The sequence below is a fragment of the Pogoniulus pusillus genome, chromosome 27 (assembly GCF_015220805.1).
Source record: "Pogoniulus pusillus isolate bPogPus1 chromosome 27, bPogPus1.pri, whole genome shotgun sequence".
Classification (NCBI taxonomy): Eukaryota; Metazoa; Chordata; class Aves; order Piciformes; family Lybiidae; genus Pogoniulus; species Pogoniulus pusillus.
The window spans coordinates 17,547,293-17,567,834 of NC_087290.1; the positions used below are offsets into that span (position 1 = coordinate 17,547,293).

The window sequence follows — 20,542 nt, forward strand, 5'->3', positions numbered from 1 at the left end:
GAGCGGCGCGGCCGTTGCCCCGCTGCCGGGCCGTTGCCCCGCTGCCGGGCCGTTGCCCCGCTGCCGGGCCGTTGCCCCGCTGCCGGGCCGTTGCCCCGCTGCCGGCGAGCGGCGCGGCCGTTGCCCCCAGCCCGTTAGGGGGCGCTGCAGAGACGGTCGGGCCGCGCCGTGCGGCCGCCAAGATGGCGCCGTTGGGTGCAGCGCGCGCTGCGGCGTGCTAGGGCCGCGGCGCTGCCAGGGCCGGGCGGCAGAGCGGGCGCGGCTCGTGGCGCGGGGGTCGCGGCTCGTGGCGCGGGGGTCGCGGCTCGCTCGGGGCAGCGGCCGAGGGCCCGCCCGGGGCCGGCCGAGGCGCCGCTGGGGGCTCGCCTTTCGAGCGTTGCGGCCCGGCGCTGGGGGAGGGGCGGCTGGACCGCGGCCGGGCGCTCGCTCGGGGCCTGGGCGCTGCGGGGAGCGCCGCGTCTTGTGCTGGCGGAGAGAAGGAGCGAGCTCGGCGCTGCGCAGGAGGCTGTAACAGAGACTGAGCCGTTTCTTGGCGGCCCCGCCGCCAGCCCCCCCCCGGTTTTGGCGACTGCGGTGAGTCAGCGTCGGCCCGCGCCCCGCCTCGGCCCCGCGGTGACTGGGCAGCGCCGCCGCTGCTGGTCATGCTCAGGCATGTCGGGCCGCGGCCGGCGGAGGAGCTAAGCCCCGACTTGCCTCTTGGCAGCGCTATATAAGAGCCCGGCCCGGCTCGGCCCAGCTGCCTGCTGCCGGAGCTCAGCGTGTGGGTTGGACGCGGGCGCTGAGGTGAGTGGGCGCTGCTGGGGCCGCGGAGCGCTGCGGGGTTCCCCTGCCCCGAGCCGTCTCTGGCGGGCGGGGGAAGCCCAGGACGTGTCGCTGTGCTCCGCCGTGCGAGCGTTTTCCCCCGCTTTAACTGCAGGCAGATGTGCAATACCAAGATGTCTTCGCTCACGGACGCCGCTCCTGGCACCGCTTCGGAGCAAGAGGCGCTGGTCAGTAAAACTGCTGGACGCGCGAGTTTGTGGTGGGGTTTGCAGCTTCGAGCTGCTAATTCAGGAGAGCTGCTTCGATCCTCCAGTGATGGCTGGAGCAAAGCCAGGAAATCCGGCGAAGATGGTCCCTCTCTGAGCCTCTAATTGTGAAGCAAATCTTTGCCATTCGTGGTTGAGTTGGGGGTGATGGTTTAGGTCTAGGCAATTTCCTGGAGACCTTTGATGCTCACTTTCCTTTCTTTTAATGGGGAAGATCTTCTGGTCATGGTAAGTATCCTGAGGATGGAAGCCTGTGTATTACACCAAGGAGTGAGTTAAAATGGCATATGTAAACCGGTGGTCGAACTGGATTATTTTTGTGGCAGGGTAACAGCAGGCTGTTAAAAGTTGATTTTATTTCCCCCCGTTTTCGAAGTGATGCTCTCTGCTGTCAGATCAGGATGTACCTGAAGGAGGGTAAAAGGAGAGGGAGAGAGAGTAAAAGGTATCTGAACTCGTGAGTTTAGTTGTGGATTGAGAGATCTGAAACTGTTCCTTCCTATGCTTAGCTGACATGAGTAGCTCAGTAAGTTGCTGTTTGCTCCTTTTATGAAGCTAACACTTTCCGTGTGCTGAGTGATTGAGTACTTAGGAACGAGTGAACGGACATCTAACGTTTTCCACAGCTTGCTTGTCGGTCTCACTGTCTGTGATTCTTGAAGCTTCATCTCTTGTGAACACGCTAAAGCTGAACGTTTGGCTTAGCAGAAAGTTTGAAATGCAATTGAGGTCTCCCTACCCCCTTCACTTAAGCGTTTCTTTCCTGTCCCGTTATATTCTGTTCATGCTTTTCCTATGGAGTGTTTCTTTTCTGGTTTTCTCTTATTTTCGAGAATAAATTGGGATAGCTAAATACTAGCCAGTTCTTAGAGTGGTTATGATACTGGTTTACGTGGCAATACTAAACCAGACTCTGCTGGGAACCATTAGTGGCTCTACAGGGGTTTCCTTTACCCTCGTGGCAGCCTTTTGCAGTGGTTTCTCATCTTCTGCGCTGGCACAGCTGCTTGTGGAACACTGCAGTGAATGGGATCAAGACTGTGCTCTGGTCAGAAAAAAACACCCAAACCAAACAAAAAGCAAGGAGGGAAGGAGCTTTTGTTCATTTAGTTTTTAACTTTTCCCTCCTTTGCCTTGGAAATAGTCAAAAAATGACTGCAGATTATAAGTGTGCCGGGACAGTGGGTGGGAGGCTGTTGGGGAAGTAGCAGAGTTTGACATTAAGGTGGAAAGGACAGAGTGTGCTTCCCAGCTGAGGAAAGGTCAGAGATAAAAAGCAGCCAGCTGGCAAACGCAAAGCTGCAGCCTTCCCTAGAAAGTGTCACAGGAAGAGACTAGGAAAGAGGCGGACCCGTGGTGTGCTTTGTGGCTGCAGTCTGGAGCTGACAGTCGCGATGGTCTTTGTGCCTTCCTCCACTGTGGGAGCCACTGTTAGGACTAAAGGAGCAAAGCCAAACTCCCCAGGAGACAGACCTGTACTTGGAACTACCAAATGAATCCTTTAGCTCTAGTTCAGGATCTGTATCTGGTAGTGGGGGTTTGAACTGAGATTGATGGGGTACAAAAAGTTTAGTATGATTTGCTTCATGTTACTGTAAGTTTAACTTGAGTTAAAAGCTTGAATATAGGTTTTAATATTGTTGAGGGTGTGTATGTGGGATTAATGGAGGAGGAAGCCAACCTGCATAAATCAGTGTTCTGTTTGGTAATTGGTGCATACTGGTTTTGTTTACACAGGTTAAGCCAAAGCCCCTGCTGCTGAAGTTGTTAAAGCTAGCTGGTGCGGAGAAGGACACTTTTACTATGAAGGAGGTGAGAATTTGTGATTACAGTGAATGGAGGTGAATTGTTCTTCCATTTTTAGTGCATGGGCACAGTGTAGTTCACAGCTTGCCTAGAAGATACTGAGGCAAGGTCTGACTTGTTAGGTGGTGGTTAGCAAGATTTTCAAAAGCTGAACAGAATTACCCAGTGGTCACTACAGTAGCAGATCTACTTGGTGAACCATAGGATGTTAGAGGTTGGAAGGGACCACTGGAGAGCTTCCAGTCCAACCCCTCTGCCACAGCAGGAGCAGAGAACCTAGCGTAGGTCGCACAGGAGCACATCTGGGCAGAGCTAGAAAGGCTCCAGAGGAGGAGACTCCACAACCTCTCTGGACAGCTTGTGCCAGGGCTCTGTCACCATTACACTCAAGAAGTTCTTCCTCATGTTGAGGTGGAACTTCCTGTGCTGCAGTTTCCATCCCTTGCCTCTTGTCCTGTGGCAGGGCACAAGTGAGCAGAGGCTGTCCCTCCCTGAGCCCCAGCCCTCATCTTTTTATACCCGTTTATTAGATCCTCTCTCAGTCTTCTCCAAATTAAAAAGCCCCAGAGTTTAAGGTAATCTGGGTGTTGTAATAGACAGGAGCTGAAGATGAGCCAGCAGTGTGCCCGGGTTGCCAAGAAAGCCAGTGGCATCCTGGGTGGGATTAGAAATGCTGTGTCCAGCAGGAGCAGGGATGTGGTTGTTGCTTGGACTCGGTTTTAGTGAGGGGCCACACCTTGAGTGCTGTGTTCAGTTTTGGGCACCCCAATACAGGAGAGATGTGGAGGTGGTGGAGAGGGTTCAGAGGAGGGCAACAAAGCTGGGGAAAGGCCTGGAGAATAAATCTGATGAGAAGCAACTGAAGGAGCTGGGGATGGTTAGTGTGAAACAGAGGAGGCTGAGGGCAGAGCTCATGGCTGTCTGCAGCTACCTGAAGGGACATTGTGGGGAGGCTGCTGCTGGGCTCTGCTCACAGGCAATTGGAGACAGAACAAGGGGGAATGGCCTCAAGCTGAGGCTGGGGAGATTGGACATTAGGAAAAAGTTTTTCAGGGAGAGAGTGGTCAGGGAGTGGAATGAGCTGCCCAGGGAGGTGGTGGAGTCACCCACCCTGCATGTGTTTCAGGGTGGTTTGGCTGTAGTGCCTGGGGCTATGGTTTAAGGTGAATCCTGTAGAGTAGGGTTCTAGGTTGGCCTTGGTGATCCTGAGAGGCTTTGCCAGCCTGCATGGTGCTGTGCTTCTGTAAAGGGAGAAGAGCAAATCTCCAGGAATGTAATGTAATTTCTCTTCAACTGGAAACAACAGAACCTATATATTTAATGTCTGTCTCTGTTATTATTTTACAGGTAATATTCTATCTTGGACAATATATTATGTCTAAGCAATTGTATGATGAAAAACAGCAACATATTGTACACTGTGCAAATGATCTCCTGGGGGATTTATTTGGAGTAACCAGTTTTTCAGTAAAAGAACACAGGTAAAATGGGATTGTGTTTTTTTCTTCCCTGAGAGTCTGTTTGTGAAATAATGAAGAATAATGAGTATGGTGTTTTAAAACTCTTTACACCTTCAAAAATGGTAAGCTGTCTTTTATCATGACATGTGCCTAACTTGCAACATCTCTTTCTTTATCCCCACCTAAGGAGACTATATTCAATGATATCCAGAAATCTGATAGCAATCAATCAACAAGGTAAGCTAGTTTGGGAGGAGCTTGTGTTTCAGGAAAGAGTAGTAGGGAAAATAGAGCTCACAGTAGTGCACCTTGGATGGCTTTGCTAGAAAGAGACAGGTTGCACTTTGCTGTAAGTGCCTACTGGGGGAGTGATTTGCTATTGGAATGGGCTGCCCAGGGAGGTGGTGGAGTTGCTGTCCCTGGAGGCATTCAAGCGAAGCCTGGATGAGGCACTTAGTGCCATGGTCTGGTTGATTGGACAGGACTGGGTGCTAGGTTGGCCTGGATGAGCTTGGAAGTCTCTTCCAACCTGGTTGCTTCTATGATAATGTCAGTCTCCCCATAACTGGCTAGTTAGCCTTCCACACTACTGTCCAGAGCAGTCATAACCAGTGACTCAAAGCAAACACTGTTTCTTGTGAGGGAGGAAAAAAAATCTGGATAGCATTTGGGTGATTTTTGTCAAATCAGAACCAAAACAGAGCTCAGCACAAGAGGAGTAAATAAAAAAATGAAGTAATTTGTATTTCTTGCAGATAAAGCCCTTGACAACAGCACAGTTTGTAGTAAGAGAAGTTTGCTTCTTAAACTTGTGCCAGCAGTGAAGTCAGAACAAATGCCTCTTTTTTATTCCTTTTGTTAGTGTTGTGGTTTCATTTTCCAGTCTCCACCTGGGGTGCATTTAGAACTGGTCACCCTCAGCTATCTTGGTTTTAAATGTCTGCCTGCTTACAAAGGTAGCTTCCTTCTAACTCTGTGGATAGCCACTCCCTAAGTGGAGAATTGCAACACGCTGCCATCTTCCCTGTAGTGTAAAAATACTCAGTATAGCTGTGATTGTTGACTAATAATAAGAACCAGAAGTCAAAACAATGGAAGCCACTTTGCAAATTCTCTTCTAAATCCATGTTACAATTCCCTTTGTTTCCAGTTGTTCCTAAAGGCAAGTGTTCAGCTGCTGAAGAAGGGGAAAATGCTCTCTTTGTTATCCCTTATTATGCTTGCAAATATGCCTCTCAAGTTCTTTTCTTGAAAGATAATTTGTCAGTGCAGGGTCTGCCTGGCAGTAAGCATATATAGTTTACAGTTAATTTTTCTTGTGCATCCTCTCAATTCAGCTTTCCCATAAAGTGACAGCTAGGAAAATGTCCTTTGGAAAGGAAGAAGTGCCAAATATTTCCTGCCTGTATTCTTACACATCTGCAGAATTCCAGCTAATGCACAGCCTTGGTGTGAAGGCACTCAATAAGAGAGTTTGGAGCATCTTTGCAGTTGAGGTTTCTTCTCCAGTTTCCCCCTTCAGTAGCATTACAGGGAAAGTGCTGCACACACCTGAAAAGCAAATTGGTGTTCTGTTGTTGCAGAATGACATTCTGTCTGCAGTTCAGTCCTCTCCTATTGCTCTAATGTTTTTGAACCCCAAAGTAATTATTTTTCCTGCTTTTATCTTTCTGGGTTTGGTTTCAGACTGTACCCTTGCTGACACACCTGAGGATGATAGCAGATTTCAGCTCCAAGAAGAAAATGTTCTTAAGGTGATTTTTTTTTTCCCCTTCCTTGTAATGAATTGTTCTGTGATGTCCCCTGTGGAGAGAGACTGAGAGCCCTGGGGCTGTTCAGCGTGGAGAAGAGAAGGCTGAGAGGGAGTCTGAGCAATGTCTATCAATAGCTGAGGGGTGGGGGTCAAGTGGAGGAGGCCAAGCTCTTTTGGGTGGTCAGAAGCAAGGAGCCAAGGAGCATTGGATCCAGGCTGGAACAGAGAAGGTTTTGCCTCAACATGAGGAGAAACTTCTTTACATTGAAGGGGACAGCCCTGGAACAGGCTGCCCAGAGAGGTTGTGGAGTCTCCTCTGGAGGCTTCCCAGACCCAGCTGGATGCATTCTTGTGTGGACTCCCCTGGGTGATGCTGCTTTGGCAGAGGGGTTGGACTGGATGATCTCTGAAGGTCCCTTCCAACCACTGATATTCTGTGTAAATCCTCTTCAGTTTTGTGTGATAGCCTTAAAGGTTTAGATGCATTTAGTTGATTCTGGCCTTTACCTCATCATATTTATGCTCAGGCTAACTTGGTATTTCTGTTAACCAGGAATCTATGCAAGGGCTGGAAGAGAAGCAGGCTTCACCAACCACAGCTTCACGGCCAGCTACATCTTCTAGGAGGAGGACACACAGTGAATCTGGTATGTGCAGATTTATGATGCAGAGCTTTCAGCCTTAAGGAAGAAAAACGCATTCTGCTGCCTTACTTTTGAAAGATCCTGACAAATGCTACTTATGTTTCTCTGCTTATCTGAAACAAAATGTTCAGACTGGAAAAAATTCAAGATGCCTGGCATTGCTCCAGTCTCATATTACATCTCCAGAACTGATAGGAAGATGATGGCATAACTTGTTCCACAGGCTTGTTAAACTTGTTCACATCAGTAGGACATCATCACTTGTTTTGTCTTGAGGATGAGAATGTTTTTTTTAATGATAGACTGATGCAGTCAAATTCAGTCCTAGGCAGCCACAAGATTTCACATTCTACTAGGCCTCCAAAACCAGATTCCATTGGATTTTAATTGGTGACAGACATCAGAGTTCTGCTAGCAGGATGGTTTTGGATCTGTTTAGTTTCCTGACCAAGCACTTCTTTAACCACTTTTAAAAACACCTGGTGGCTTAAGCAGCTTTGTCATGGTTACTCAGTAATCACTGACAAACACACCTTGAGAACACAGACTGGTTCTTCTGATAGCAAAACTACAGCATAGAGCTGAACAAGTCACACAGTATCACAGTATCACAGTATCACCAAGGTTGGGAAGTGTCCTCTGCAGTCCTACTTCAATACAGCACTGTGGAAATCTTACATGTGTTTGTTCCATCACTTCTGTTACCTGACAGCCTGGGCAGTGAGAACCTTTTGTCACTGCACTGAACTTCCTTTTTCCTTCAGTTCCTCAGGAACATTTTTTTTTTTGCAGTTCCTCAGGTAGTTTTTTTTGGGTTCTTCTTTTTGTTCCTCATAGGCCACTGTTATGTGAGACAGTCTGGAATTTGTGCTGCATTGCTGAGCGGTTTGCACTACATTAAAAGAACATTTTAATGTTGTAACAAACTGCTGAAGGGATGGAAAGTCTTGGTTAAGTATCATAACCTGGAATATTTAGGCATGACCCAGAGCACGTAAGGGCCTGTGTTGTGCTTACTTATTGTAGGTTTGATGATTAACTCTTGCCTTTGCACCCGTTTGTTAGTCTGTTACAACCTTAAAGGTTCTTTTAACATAGTGTTTTTATATACACTTTTTTTCTAATTTATAGGAAATCTTCCTTTTAAAACCACTATTCTTGTTAAATTGGGATGGTAGCTGCTCCTTGGGAGCCGTTTATATAGTGTAATAGACACCTTGTGGTGGTACAATATCAGTACAGCATGGAGCCATGACAACTAAATGAGGACAACGATGGACAGGAGCAACCCTTGGGCCTGGGGGCACCAAATTTGGTGGGGCTCTCGGGGCGGAAAAAAGAAAAAGAGAGGGGCTGAGCCAAGAAGCACCAAGGGAAAGTAAGAGAAGTCTCAAAGTATGTACAAGTGTTTTGTTCTTCTTTCTTTTACCTTGAAAGATTCAAGACCTGAAGACTTGTGGATTGTCAGGGTGTGGTTTTTGCAAGGCAAGGGAGAAGCTGGGCAGTAGAGGGTGTGATCTGCTCTAGGAGATCCTGCTCTGGCAGGGGGGTTGGACTCGATGAGCTTTTGAGGTCCCTTCTGGCCCCTGACATTGTGTGATTCTGTGGGTGGTTGCAGAAGGCACACCTAGAGAGGCAGCAGGCTCTTACTGAGCTCTGTTGAACCAAGTTGTCAGTGCCTCAGGAGAAGTTTTCACTCCACTTCCATCCTGACTTTGCAACACCTTTTTTGATAAAGTCATTTCTTGCCAAACACTCTAAAAGTCAGTGGAGCTGAACTTGGACTCAGCTACCCCTAAAGTGCTCTCCTACTCCCTCACGCTGCTGTGGGTGGATGTTTTGAAACGTGATGGTTTTAAAAAGCATTGTGTGGTTTTGCCTGCAAACCAAGCTTAAAGCAATGCTTTCTGAGAGCAGTTTTTACACAGTAGGCCGTGAAGATTCTCTTGCTAGTGTGTGGTGAGAGTCCTAATGGTTTGTTACAAAAATCCTGTCAAGTAAATGCAGTTACATACAGTGAATCTCTTGGCTGATAGATTTGTCAAGGTGTCTGAGACTTGAACCTGAACTTGCCTTGCATGGCGTGAGGTCCTTTGTACAGCGTAACCTGGGAGCTAGTTGCTCTCTCTCTCCCTGCTGAATTCAGAAGCCCTCTCAAAAGTTTGCATCCCTGCTGAATTCAGGGATCCCATTCTGTGCTTCTGTGCTCCACAACCTCCCTGGAGGTGTTCAGGATCAGGTTGGATGAGGCCTTGAGCAACCTGTTCTAGTGAGAGGTATCCCTGCCTATGGCGGGGGTTGGAACTGGCTGAGCTTTGAGGTCCCTTCCAGCCTAAACCACTCTGTGATCCTATAAACATTTCATGTTTCTCTGCATTTGTCTTTCCTAAATAAGATTTTGGTTCCTTCCCCATAAAACAATACCAAAATGACTTTATTTTCCTTGAAATTCCTATGTCAGTCAATGAGGTTTTAAACTTCTGTTAAGAACACTGAAATGTGAACATAGCCTAGATGTTGGGGGTTTGGTTTTTGACTAACCAAAATTGCTGGATGTGCCCAGAAGAAGATTCTTCAGATGATGTGCACAGTGAGAGAAGAAAACGCCACAAATCAGACAGCATTTCGCTGACCTTTGATGAAAGTCTCTCCTGGTGTGTGGTCAGTGGCCTGTGCCGTGAGAGAAGCAACAGCAGTGATTCAACAGATTCTCTTTCCATTCCTGTAAGTCAAACCAGAGATTTTTTTGTGGTACAGATCCTTAAAGAGGCTTCTTAAAACATCCTGCCCTCCATTAAAAGCTGCAGGGTCTGAGGAAAGAAAAGAAGTTGAAAGAGAAGTTGGTGCGTGGGTGGAGTGGGGTCTTTCATACATCTGCTGATTAAAGCTGAAGGGATTTGGGTTGAAGTAATTAGTTTTGATTATTGTTTTTCAAACCTGATTCTTCCTGCTTGGCAAAGTGTTGGGAGTGGGGGGAGAAAGCCTCATATGATTTGTGTTTCAACATAAAGTAGTTCTTAGAATGCTGAGAGAAGAAAAGCAGTCGCAGACAGTCCTCAACTTAGAAGAACTGGTAGCTCAAATAGAGCTTTAGGAATGAGACCTGCTAGTGCCTTGAGGAGAAGCTGTATTCATTTTCCAAGCCTTCACTGTGGTCTGTTGTTGTTTTCAGCAAGGACTGAGGCAGATTAGCTGTGGTTAGGTCTAAGTCACAAACTTAACTGCTCCTAGTCGTATACTGTACTCTGGATTGACAGGACTCGTGCTGCATCTGCACTCTTGCAGATTTAAGGGCAGCAAAGTTGAGAATAGAGAATGTAATGACACAGATGAAAGACATCTTGCATCTGTTCTTTCACTTGCAGGAGAGCCTCTGTGAAGTAGCAGCTGCAGTTCTCAACGTGGCTGTTGGTTGGCTACGGAGCCAACTAAAGGGTTTCAGATCTGGCTTTATTTTTGGCCACCTGTAATTTCGTTTGTCTCATAAAAGATGTTCTGTCTAACAGCAGCTGCTGCTACTTCTTTCATAGCCAATTCAATAGTAGTTCAGTTTTAGCTTACAGGTTACCTTAACAGCGGTGGTTCTGGAGGTGGACTGGTGAGGCTAAATGTGTCCCTTCTTCCTCTTTTTTTCAGGATCTTGATGCCAGTTCATTAAGTGAAAACTCTGATTGGTTTGACCACAGTTCTGTTTCAGACCAGTTCAGTGTAGAGTTTGAAGTTGAGTCTATTTATTCAGAAGACTATAGCCATAATGAAGAAGGACAGGAGCTCACAGATGAAGATGATGAGGTACATGTTTGGTTTGCTTGGGATTTTTTTTTTACTAAAGAGGTGATGAAAGTGGGAAGGAAACATCACAGAACCATAGAATGGTTTGGACCTTAAAAGAGAAGGGATGAGCTTGGAGGTCTTTTCCAAGCTGGTTGATTCTGTGATTCTAACCCAGTTACTTTAACCCTTCTGTTTATTTAAACCAGGTCTATCAGCTGACTATTTACCAGGATGAAGACAGTGATGCTGATTCCTTTGATGAAGATCCAGAGATCTCTCTAGCTGTGAGTAAAATCTTGACTGGTAAAGATTGTTAGTTGGGTAAACTGACAGCAGAAGGAGTAGAGATGAATTCTACTGGTACAGTGATTTGATTTGATTTTCTTTCAGATCTAAATTGACATTTCCTTGTCTGCTTGAAGATTTCATGTCAGCATGTAATTATTAAGGAGCATTGATTATTTTCTTCTATTTAATTTCTTAAGCTTCCTAATTCATTAAACTCCACCACCATTTTGTGGTTTCACTGACCTGATGGAAGGAAATTATCTGGGTTTTTTTTTTGCACAGATGGAAAAAAAACCCCCACACTTAAAGTCATATATATGTTTGAAATACATCATAGTAGCTTCATTGTCCACCCTGAGGGAAGGAGTCTGTAGATGGCAGGTATGAAGGCAATTGTGTGTACAGAACAGGACTGTAAAATGAAAATATTTCACAGGATGTTGGAAGGGACCTCCAGAGGTCTTCCAGTCCAACTTCCCTGCCAGGGCAGGACCACAGAATCCAGCACAGGTCACACAGGAACGCATCCAGACAGGCCTGGAAAGGCTCCAGAGAAGGAGACTTCCACAGTCTCTCTGGGCAGCCTGTGCCAGGGCTCTGTCAACTCTTTACAGTCAAGAAGTTCTTCCTCATGTTCAGGTGGAACTTCCTGTGCTGTAGTTTCTATCCCTTGCCCCTTGTCCTATGGCAGGGCACAAGTGAGCAGAGGCTGTCCCTGTCCCTTTCTTCTTGACCCCCAGCCCTCAGCTATTTATATCCACTGATCAAAACCCCTCTCAGCCTTCTCTGCAGACTAAGCCCCAGGGCTCTCATCAGGCAGTGCTCCAGTCCCTTCAGCATCCTTGTAGCTGTCCCTTAGACTCTGTCCAGTATATCCCTGCCCTTGAACTGGGGAGCCCAAAATTGGATGCACTGTTTGAGGTGGGGCCTCACTAGGGCAGAGTAGAGCAGGAGGAGAACATCCCTTGCTCTGCTGGACACGCTCCTCTTTATGCACCCCAGGATCCCGTTGGCCTTCTTGGCCACTTGGGACTCGAGCAAAAAGTTTCTTGAATCTTCTAAGTAAATTTTAGTTCTTTTGGGGGTTTGCTGTGCCTGTGCCCCCCGCAGCATGCGTTACTCTTTCAGAGGGCAGCGTGTGTTTAATGAGGTAGTGGCTTCTGCTCAGTAAGGCAATGTTATGGCTGCGGGGCTGCATTCTGCACGGCTCCTGTGTCAGAGCGCCCTCCTCTGGCCGTCTTGCGCAGCAGCAGCTCACGGAATCGCAGCTTGGCAAACCCCTCCGGATCACACAGTCCAACCCATATCCCTACTCTACAAGGTGCACCTTAAACCACAGCCCCAAGCACCACAGCCAGAGCACCGTGAAACACATCCAGGCTTGGGGACTCCGCCACCTCCCTGGGCAGCCAATTCCAATGCCTGACCACTCATTCCTAGTATCTAGTCTAAACCTACCCAGTGGCAGCTTGAGGCCATTCCCCTCTTGTTCTATCCCTAAAGACCTGTGAGAAGAGACCAGCACCAACCTCTCCACAGCCTCCTTTCAGGTAGCTGTAGACAGCTATGAAGTCTCTCTTCAGCTTCATCTATTTTAAACTAAATAACATCTTGCAGGTTAAGTGTCCCTTCAGCCCTATGTGGTTCCCATTTCAGAAGTCTTTTGTTGAAAACAATGTTCATGGTGACCACTTTGGGAGAAGTTTTTCATGGGGTCCTCTAAAAACTCTTGTGGTTTGATTTCTTCCAAGTTTGCATCAGAACCATTAAATAATTCTTGTTCTGTCTCTTATATCACAAAGAAACCAGAGAGTTATTTTAAAGTCAAAGCTATTTGAATCTAGAACTATAAAATGGGACCAGACCTTGCAGGGAACATTTAAATTATAGACTCATCGAATGGTTTAGGTTGGAAGGGACCTTAAAGCTCATCCAGTTCCAACCCCTTGCCATAAGCAGGGACCCCTCCCACTAGAACAGGTCACTCAAGGCCTCATCAAAGGTAACTCTTTTGGTAGTAATAAGTCATTTATAATCTCTGAATACTTCACTTGTGAGATTTCCAAGTAGCTTAAATTGTTCCAACCTCTAATTCACTAAAGGATTATTGGAAGTGTCCCGAATGTAGTGAAATGAATCCTCCGCTTCCACGGCACTGCCACAGATGCTGGGCCCTTCGTGAGGATTGGCTCCCAGAAGAAAAGAGTGATAAATTGGAAAAGAGCAAATCAGAAAGTTCCTTCCCTCTAGAAGCTGAAGAAGGTTTTGATGTTCCTGATGGCAAGAAAGTGAAACCAGCTGAGGAGAAAGAGCCGCCAGCTGTGGAGGAGAGCAAGGACAAAGCCGCACACATCTCTGACTCCCAGGAGAGTGAATATTACTCCCAGCCCTCGACATCAAGCAGCATGTTTTGTAGCAGTCAGGAGGACTTCAAGGAACCTGAGAAGAGGGAGGTGCTAGACAAAGAAGAAGGCACCGAATCCAGTCTGCCTGTTACCAGCATTGAGCCCTGTGTTATATGTCAGAGCAGGCCTAAGAACGGCTGCATAGTACATGGCAAAACAGGACACCTCATGTCTTGTTTCACGTGTGCAAGGAAGCTGAAGAAGAGGAACAAGCCCTGTCCCGTGTGCAGGCAGCCCATCCAAATGATTGTGCTAACTTATTTTAGTTAGGTGGAAAGCAGCTAAAGGCACTTCAGGAACTGCTTGAGAGAATTAAGAAGCTATTTTTGTACGCTTAGGGGGAAATTCATATTTTGGGTCTCTTTAACCTTTGGTATGAAAAGTAATTGGCTGAAAGAAATGCACTGGAGTGAAGAGGGTAGCCTGTTGTGCAGAAGTAGAGGTGAAGACTTTAATCCTTCTCAGTTTGTCAGTTCTAACAGATTCCTCTAAGTCTTTCCAGTTCCATACAAGTTAGTGACATTTGTTTTCCTGGATTAAATGCACACATTAAAAACCCCAAAGCAAATGGTTAGGAGAGGAGGAGTTCCTTCTCCTAAGATTCCTCATATTCCAGTATCATTTGTTTGGTGAAGGCAGCAGGCTCTGAATAAGTCAATAAAACAAATAAACAGAATCTTGTCTCCCTCATTCCCAAAGTTCCTGCAAGTAACCAAATTCCAAGGGAGATCTTACCAGGAGGTAATAGGAGTGATAGGAAATCATTTAATGTTTGGGAAACAGGAAAGGGTGCTGTGTGTCTTCTTTTTAGAGTGTGCATTGTCAGCTTCAGGGCTCTGTGTGTCCTGAGAAGTCCTTGATCCGAGTTCAGTCTCTTAAATGTCCTGAGCAAAACTGACTGTGGCTTTGGAAGTCTGTACTGGGCAGATGATGATTTTAGTAGCATGAGAGGAGACTTGAACAGGTGAGAAAGGAAGGAGAAGCTATGTGATGTCAAGTCAGGCAATATTAGGGCACAGCCTTCCTCTTTTCCTGCACCTGTTTGGTGTCAGCAGTTAGAGCATGCAGCTTCCTCACTACATTCAGTTGAACAAAACCAGTAAGAAAACAAAAGTCCACTTCCATCTGCAGGAAGAACTAAGCTGTGTAGCTCTAGTTCCCATGGGCCCTCTTTAACCCCAGTAGTGCTTCCAACTTCTGTTGCTCTTAGCTGTATCACAAGAACGCTGAAAATCCCCTGCAAGGTGTTTGGCTAACTCAAGGTTGTTCTCACTGGACCTGTCCTGTACTGCTTTCAGCTCTTGTCTCCTTACTGTACTGTGTCCAAAGCTTTGTGGAACTTGCCAGTTCCTTTCTTAAGGAGTCTGCTAACTGACTCAGTTCTGTGCTGTGTTCAACATAGGTAGCCTGAGGATGTTTCTGTAAGTTCAGGTATCTTCAGGATGCAGTTAGAGGGCTCATCTGAGCTGCTCTCTGTAGAGTCTCTGTATTTATTCCTTTGGAAAACCAGCTACAAGAGGAAGAGTTTGGTTTCAGCACCTTTGAAATTTTGACTGATCATCTGCCCAATAGAGAATGGCAAATAAGTAGTCAGGGGAGTGCCAAGAATGAGGCTGTGGCCTGAAAGCCGATATTGTGCTGTTATCTCCTGCAGGCCAAGGTTAAACAGCTTCTTGAACTCCACCAGTACAGCACCACAGATTAATCCAGAGGACCTTTAAAGGTTTTCTCCTAGCCAAAAGGATTTTATGGGTCTGTAATCAAACTGCTGATGCCTGTGTGCTAAGGCAAGGGCTTTGACTGCAGTTAACTACCTTCTTGTCAGAGCTGGCATAGTTGTTGTGGTATAAAGTGTCTGGAAATCAGGCCTTCAGACAGCTGGAAGACACAGCAGTACCTAGGAGAAGGACCTAGAGCTGTAGAGGAGAGACTTTGTAAAGCCTGGGTTGTTACTTGGCCTTCAAAGAATTTATTTAATAGGTGAAATCTGAATTCTCAGCATCAGTCTTGTTGGAGCTAATCTGGAAAAGCACTAAGAGATCTGAGCTCACCATAGTTCACTTCTACTAAACAAGATCTAAAGGCCAGGTTTGGATGTTTCTTCAGATTCCTACTTGCAGACTTGGCTGTTTGGAAAGTGACAGCAGGTAGCCGGAAGGTCCTGAAGTTCTTTTTGTTGGTAGAAACTTTTTGATGGGACTTCTGATAATCCTTGAACCTAAAGTGGAAAAGTCCTTTGGGCAGATATTTACCTCGTTCAGAATCACAGAATTAACCAGGTTGGAAAAGACTTATGAGATTGAGTCCAACCTATCACCTAACACCTTCTAGTTAACTAAACTATGGCACTAAGTGCCTCAGCCAGTAGAGGTGCATCTCCTAGGTGGCTGTCTGTCTTAATTCACACTGCTGCTTTTTGGTTTGGTAAACTCCAAAGTGCAGTGAAGCTGGCAAAGGCTTTTCCATGGTACCTGCAGATCAGAACCAAACAAGAGATCATCTTGCAGTCTGTAGCTGAGAGAGAGTTTTGTAGATGTGTCCAGGAACAGCACTGGTAACAAAGGGACTGTACTTAGGAAGCTTTGCCTGTAGGTTGTCTCCTGGTTCTTGCTGATTCTCCAGTTTGCTGCCTTTTTATACTGGTGGCTGTGTAACTGTGGTTCTGACAGAGCAGCTGTTCTTACCTACTTCCTACTGGGACAGATTGTACCACCCCACTCTTGGCATTCCCTTCCAATCAGCCCCCTGAAGTGGCCTCTCTATTTAAAAACAGTACTGCAGCTCTCAGAAAGGCAACATGCAGCCAGAGCAACCATCTCTGCTGTGCCCAGGCACTCAGCTTTGGGATTTGGCTCCAGAGCCAATTGACTCTCCTAGTAACACCTTCTGTTTTGGCAAAAGTTACGCTGAGAGTGTACTGCAGAGCACATCCTAAGGAACAAAAATGCAGAGTTGCACCAGCCTGGCACGGTTTCTGTTGTGGAGAACAGCCCTGGAGATACCCTCCACGCAGTACTGAGGAAATGGCTAATTCTGATTGCTGCAGCTGTGCCCAGACTGCTGTGTCAGAGTGAATCATTGCTTGGAATTCTGTTTTCTGACTTCATACAGTGCTTAATAACTGCCAGGATAGGGTTTGGTTTATCCTTCTCAGCATGGCTTAAAATGAAGGGAGTGATGACTGTTAGTGTCTGTTCCAGGCCTTGTAAGAGATGCTGGCAGGGAAGAGCACTCCAGAGCTTTGGCCAGCCTCAGGCCAGGATGAGCCCTTAAGCCAAAAGGCTGAAATCTGAGTCTGCCTCTGTGCTGGGCATGTGTAGAGCAGGTGCTGACCACCCTGGTGGTTATCACTTTGAGCTCTGCAGCCTATAAGCACATTTCTGGGCAGCAGCACAGAATTCAGCAGGAGTTTATGGTACAGAAGCTGAGAATTGATCTTACTCGTTGATGCCTTTTGAGATCCTTAATTTAATCTTAATTTATTGCAGTTTGTAAATATTTCTGTGCTTACAGTTAAGTGTTTTGAGCTTTAATTTATTGAACTGGTCTCCTTGGGTACGTGTGTAGATACATCAGTGTGCAGTGTGCTAAATCACAGGCACAAGAGAAGAACAAGAGTGAAGAAGCTAGCATGTAAAGATTCAGGTTATATTCAGAGAGGCACAAGAGGATTTATGTCTTTGGGGTTTGGGTTTTGGGGTTTTTCCCTTCTCCTAGAAGAAAAATAGAGATGGATGGAGGCTGGTAGAGCATCAGCAGAGTGAAAAGGTTTTTGGTGCTGTTTGTTTGCCTTTGGAATGCTTTTATGCCTTTGAGTACGGCCAAGGAGCTCAGCTGTCTGCTCCTTGGGGCTGCTTATCTTGGAGGTGATGGTGTGAGAGAGGTGGTGAGAGGTTTCAGTGGTAATTTGCAAGGGGTGGCAATGGTTTTTGTGACCAAGACAGTTGAAGGGCTGGCTGGAGGCTGACAAAATGTGACAGTAGAGTCTTTGTTCCTTCATGTACATCAACTAGGTGTTAGGTGCAGATGCTACAAGAACTCTCACTTTTGTAAAGTACAATAAACCTACCTTTGATTAAATATGACTCTTTTCCCACTGTGTAGCTATTTATTACTATTGAAATCCAGCTCCTGACCCAAGGAAGCAAAGTGAAGTACTAGAGGCAAAGTGGTTTCTTTTCAGAGGGCTAAAAGTGTCAAGTAGTAAAGCATCTGAGAACCTGTAGTGCTAGACTCTTCACTTCAGATTGATTGGTCATGAAGTCTGCTGTTTTCCTCCTCCTAAAATCCTTGCTCAGCTGAAACAGAAGCAGCTGGAGTGCTGATGATGTTGAACATTCACCTTGCAGAGGTGCTGCTTTCTGCTGAGCAGCAGCCCTTGGCTGCTTTACTGTTGCTGAGGAGCACACTGGAAGAAACTTGTAGCCCCCATGCTGAGCTTCGGGGGGGGGGCTGTGGCTGCCACTTCCATTGGCAGGGTGACTTAGGCTTAAAGTGCTTCAAAATGTCAGCCACTGCAAAGCATTACTTTGGCACAGCTTTTATCACCAAGTGCTGTGAAGTTGTTTAAATGGCATTGTCACCAAAATGTCTGGGGTTGGGTAGGAAGCCACCTGAAAAACTTCAGGCAGGTTTCTCCCCCTAGAGATGAGCGTGAGGCAAAAGAATGTCCTCATTCCTGCTGTCAGCAAGAAGAAGAGCTTCAAGAAAGCTGTGCTTTTAAAAAGGAGAGATTAGACAGTTGCTAGAAGCATAATGCACCTGGAGAAACTGAAATTAGTAAAGGATTAGTAGAGAGGTGAAGACATTTTCTTGCCCATCTTAACCTCAAGCTGTTGCTGCTGCGTTAGGGCAGAACTTCAGAAGTAAGCAAGCAGTTAGTTTATGCAGTGTGGAGCAGCAAGATGCATCTGCAGCACTTGGCCTAAGAGGAGATACTTGCTGTGGTGCTTCCCTCTAGGAAGGAGCTTTGAAGGGCAGATCTAGGCGACTGGCAACAGGGCAGTGCTGAGACCTGTGCCACAGTGCCAGCAGGTGGATGCAGCTGTGCCTGTAGGATCTCCTCTGTACTTCCTACAGCACACTGTGCAGTGTGTTTCTCCTCTTCACGGCTGCCCCCCTGCACCGTGGTGCCCCCAGCTGCCAAGGCCAGTGCTTTGCTGGAGTATCAGAAGTCCCATGTGGCTGGGGGGTGTCTGCTGTGGGGAATCATCCACACCCGATTGCTGAAATTCTCCAGCTCCTTTGTATCCAAGTCAAAGCCTTTTCTTGAGCTCCTTATTTGGCCTTTACAGGTTGCACAAACAATGTAAAGGGGAAAAAAACCTCTCTGAAGTCTTGGCTTAAGCTGTCTTTTAACAACCAGTTGCACTTAGACCACAACTGAAGTACTGCTTTAGCTCATGTGTGCTTTTTGTTTTACCTAGCCCACACACTGAAAGCTTCCAGTGGCTGCTCCTCTGCAGTGTGTGTCTCTGTACTGCAGATGTAACCTTTGGTGGTGTCTGCCCTTCTGAGTTGCTTCATCAGCCTGATTCTGAAGGGACGTTTCCTCCCCTAACAAATAGCTTTTCCAAGAGCAGAGTTTTTACTTTCTTAAGCCTGACTGCACCTAGCTGCCCCAACAACTACTGAACAGGCTGGGTTAGGGGGAGCTGAAATCCCCAGGCAAGTTTGCCATGCTTTCTAGATGAAGATGCTCTCAAGACCCTGTCACACTGCCTACCTGCTAGCTGCCCACTGCACAAACTACCACAGCCAGGCCCCACTGAAATAGCCACTCCAATAATTGCACAGAGCATTGCTCCTCTCACGAGGAGAAGAATTATGGCTCATGCCTTTGTCTTTCTGTTTCCAGTGTTTCCTTTTCTGAGGAAACTGAGTACTATTGTTGCATTGGAAGAAAAAAAGAGCTTTAAATAAAGATTTGTTTATATATTCCTCTTTTGTTGTTGGTTTTTTTTCCATGTCATCTGTTCTGCTCCTTGGTTTTCCTGCAGCTTTTTATCCCGTGAGACAGAATTGTCTTGATTTTTGTTTGGTTTGGTTTTATTCGACTGGGGAGGGCCCCCCTGAAGCTGGCTTGCAACTGGCCAGACCAAAAGAATCCCCTGCTGCTTTGTGAACACAGTACAGCCCAGCTAGGGGAACCTGGGGAGTGCAGCTGGCACAGAAACTAGGCTCTGCACCTCCCTGCCTGTGCCAAGCAGCTCCTGGCACAGGGGTTAGCTATGGTCTGTGAAGCTAACACTCTAAACCCATTGCTAGAACTAACCCAGGTTAAAGTACTCAGAATTGTGTGGTTCTGTTCCATACTGAACTTAACCAGCAACAGCACAGAGGCACCAGTGAGGGTTTCCACAGCTCTGTCTTGAAGGAGTGCCACTTCCAGAAGCCCAAGTTAGCCTTTTTTGCCATATGGCACAGATTATCACTGGGCTTCCAACAAGGTGCTCCTTCAGCACCTGCTTACATTTCATTTCACACAGTGTCAGGGGTTTGAGATGACCTTGAAAGCTCATCCTTTCCAACCCTCCTGCCAGAGCAGGAGCACCTAGAGCAGATCACACAGCAACATGTCCAGGCAGGTTTAGAGTATCTCCAGAGAGGGAGACTCCACAACCTCTCTGGGCAGCCTGTGCCAGGCTTCTGGCACTCTCACAGAGAAAATATTTCCTCCATAGAATCAGGGTTGGAAGGGACCAAAAGGATCTAGTTTCAAACCCCTCTCACATGGACAGGGACACCTCACACCACATCAGCCTGTCCAGAGCCTCATCCAGCCTGGCCTTAAACACCTCCAAGGATAAGGCTTCCACCACCTCCCTGGGCAGCCCATTCCAGGCTCTCACCACCCTCATGCTGAAGAATTTCTTCCTAACATCCAGGCTGACTCTCCCCATTTCCAGCTTTGTTCCATTCCCCCCATTCCTGTCACTCCCTGATAGCCTGAAAAATCCCATCCCAGCTTTCTAGTAGGTCCCCTTAAGATACTGCAAGGCCACAATAAGGTCACCTCAGAGCCGCCTTCTCACCAGGTTGAACAGCCCCAACTCCCTCCTGTTTCCATGGCACTTCCTATGCCTCAGCTGCCACTCATTGCCCCTTGTGCTGGCACTGGGCATCACCCAGCAGAGCCTGGCTCCAGCCTCTTGGCACTCACCTGTACATCTTTATAAGCATTCCTGAAGTTCCTCCTCAGGCTCCTCATCTCCAAGCAGCACAGTCCCAGCTCGCTCAGGCTCTCCTCATGTGGGAGATGTTCCACTCCCTTCAGCATCTTTGTGGCTGAGCTGGACTCTTCCAAACAGTTCCCTGTCCTTGAGCTGAGTAGTCCAGAACTGTACACAATATTCAGATGCAGCCTCAACAGGACAGAGCAGAG

At 47.0% G+C, this 20,542-nt stretch overlaps 1 protein-coding gene across 3 annotated transcripts; it reads left to right on the forward strand.

Moving 5' to 3' along the window:
- The first annotated feature begins 329 nt into the window (after positions 1–329).
- MDM2 (MDM2 proto-oncogene) lies at positions 330–19,095 on the forward strand. 3 transcript variants are annotated; one of them, XM_064166700.1, is made up of 11 exons: positions 330–783; positions 917–989; positions 2,766–2,840; positions 4,182–4,315; positions 4,482–4,531; positions 5,981–6,048; positions 6,601–6,694; positions 9,255–9,415; positions 10,328–10,483; positions 10,672–10,749; positions 12,856–19,095. In XM_064166700.1, exons 2-11 carry the CDS (start codon positions 921–923, stop codon positions 13,426–13,428), a joined length of 1,458 nt encoding a protein of 485 aa, XP_064022770.1. In that variant the 5' UTR covers positions 330–783; positions 917–920; the 3' UTR covers positions 13,429–19,095. The 3 variants fall into 3 exon arrangements, with proteins under 3 accessions (XP_064022770.1, XP_064022771.1, XP_064022772.1); XM_064166701.1 differs by having other exon boundaries at positions 9,258–9,415; XM_064166702.1 differs by lacking the exons at positions 330–783; positions 917–989; positions 4,182–4,315 and having other exon boundaries at positions 2,765–2,840.
- Positions 19,096–20,542: the final 1,447 nt, after the last annotated feature.

Excerpts from the sequence above, each read along its gene's own strand:
- MDM2 (XM_064166700.1), top strand. The coding sequence starts at position 921 with ATGTGCAATACCAAGATGTCTTCGCTCACGGACGCCGCTCCTGGCACC. Across the intron at positions 4,532-5,980 it reads GATAGCAATCAATCAACAAG|ACTGTACCCTTGCTGACACA; the intron begins GTAAGCTAGTTT and ends GTTTGGTTTCAG. Across the intron at positions 9,416-10,327 it reads CAGATTCTCTTTCCATTCCT|GATCTTGATGCCAGTTCATT; the intron begins GTAAGTCAAACC and ends TCTTTTTTTCAG.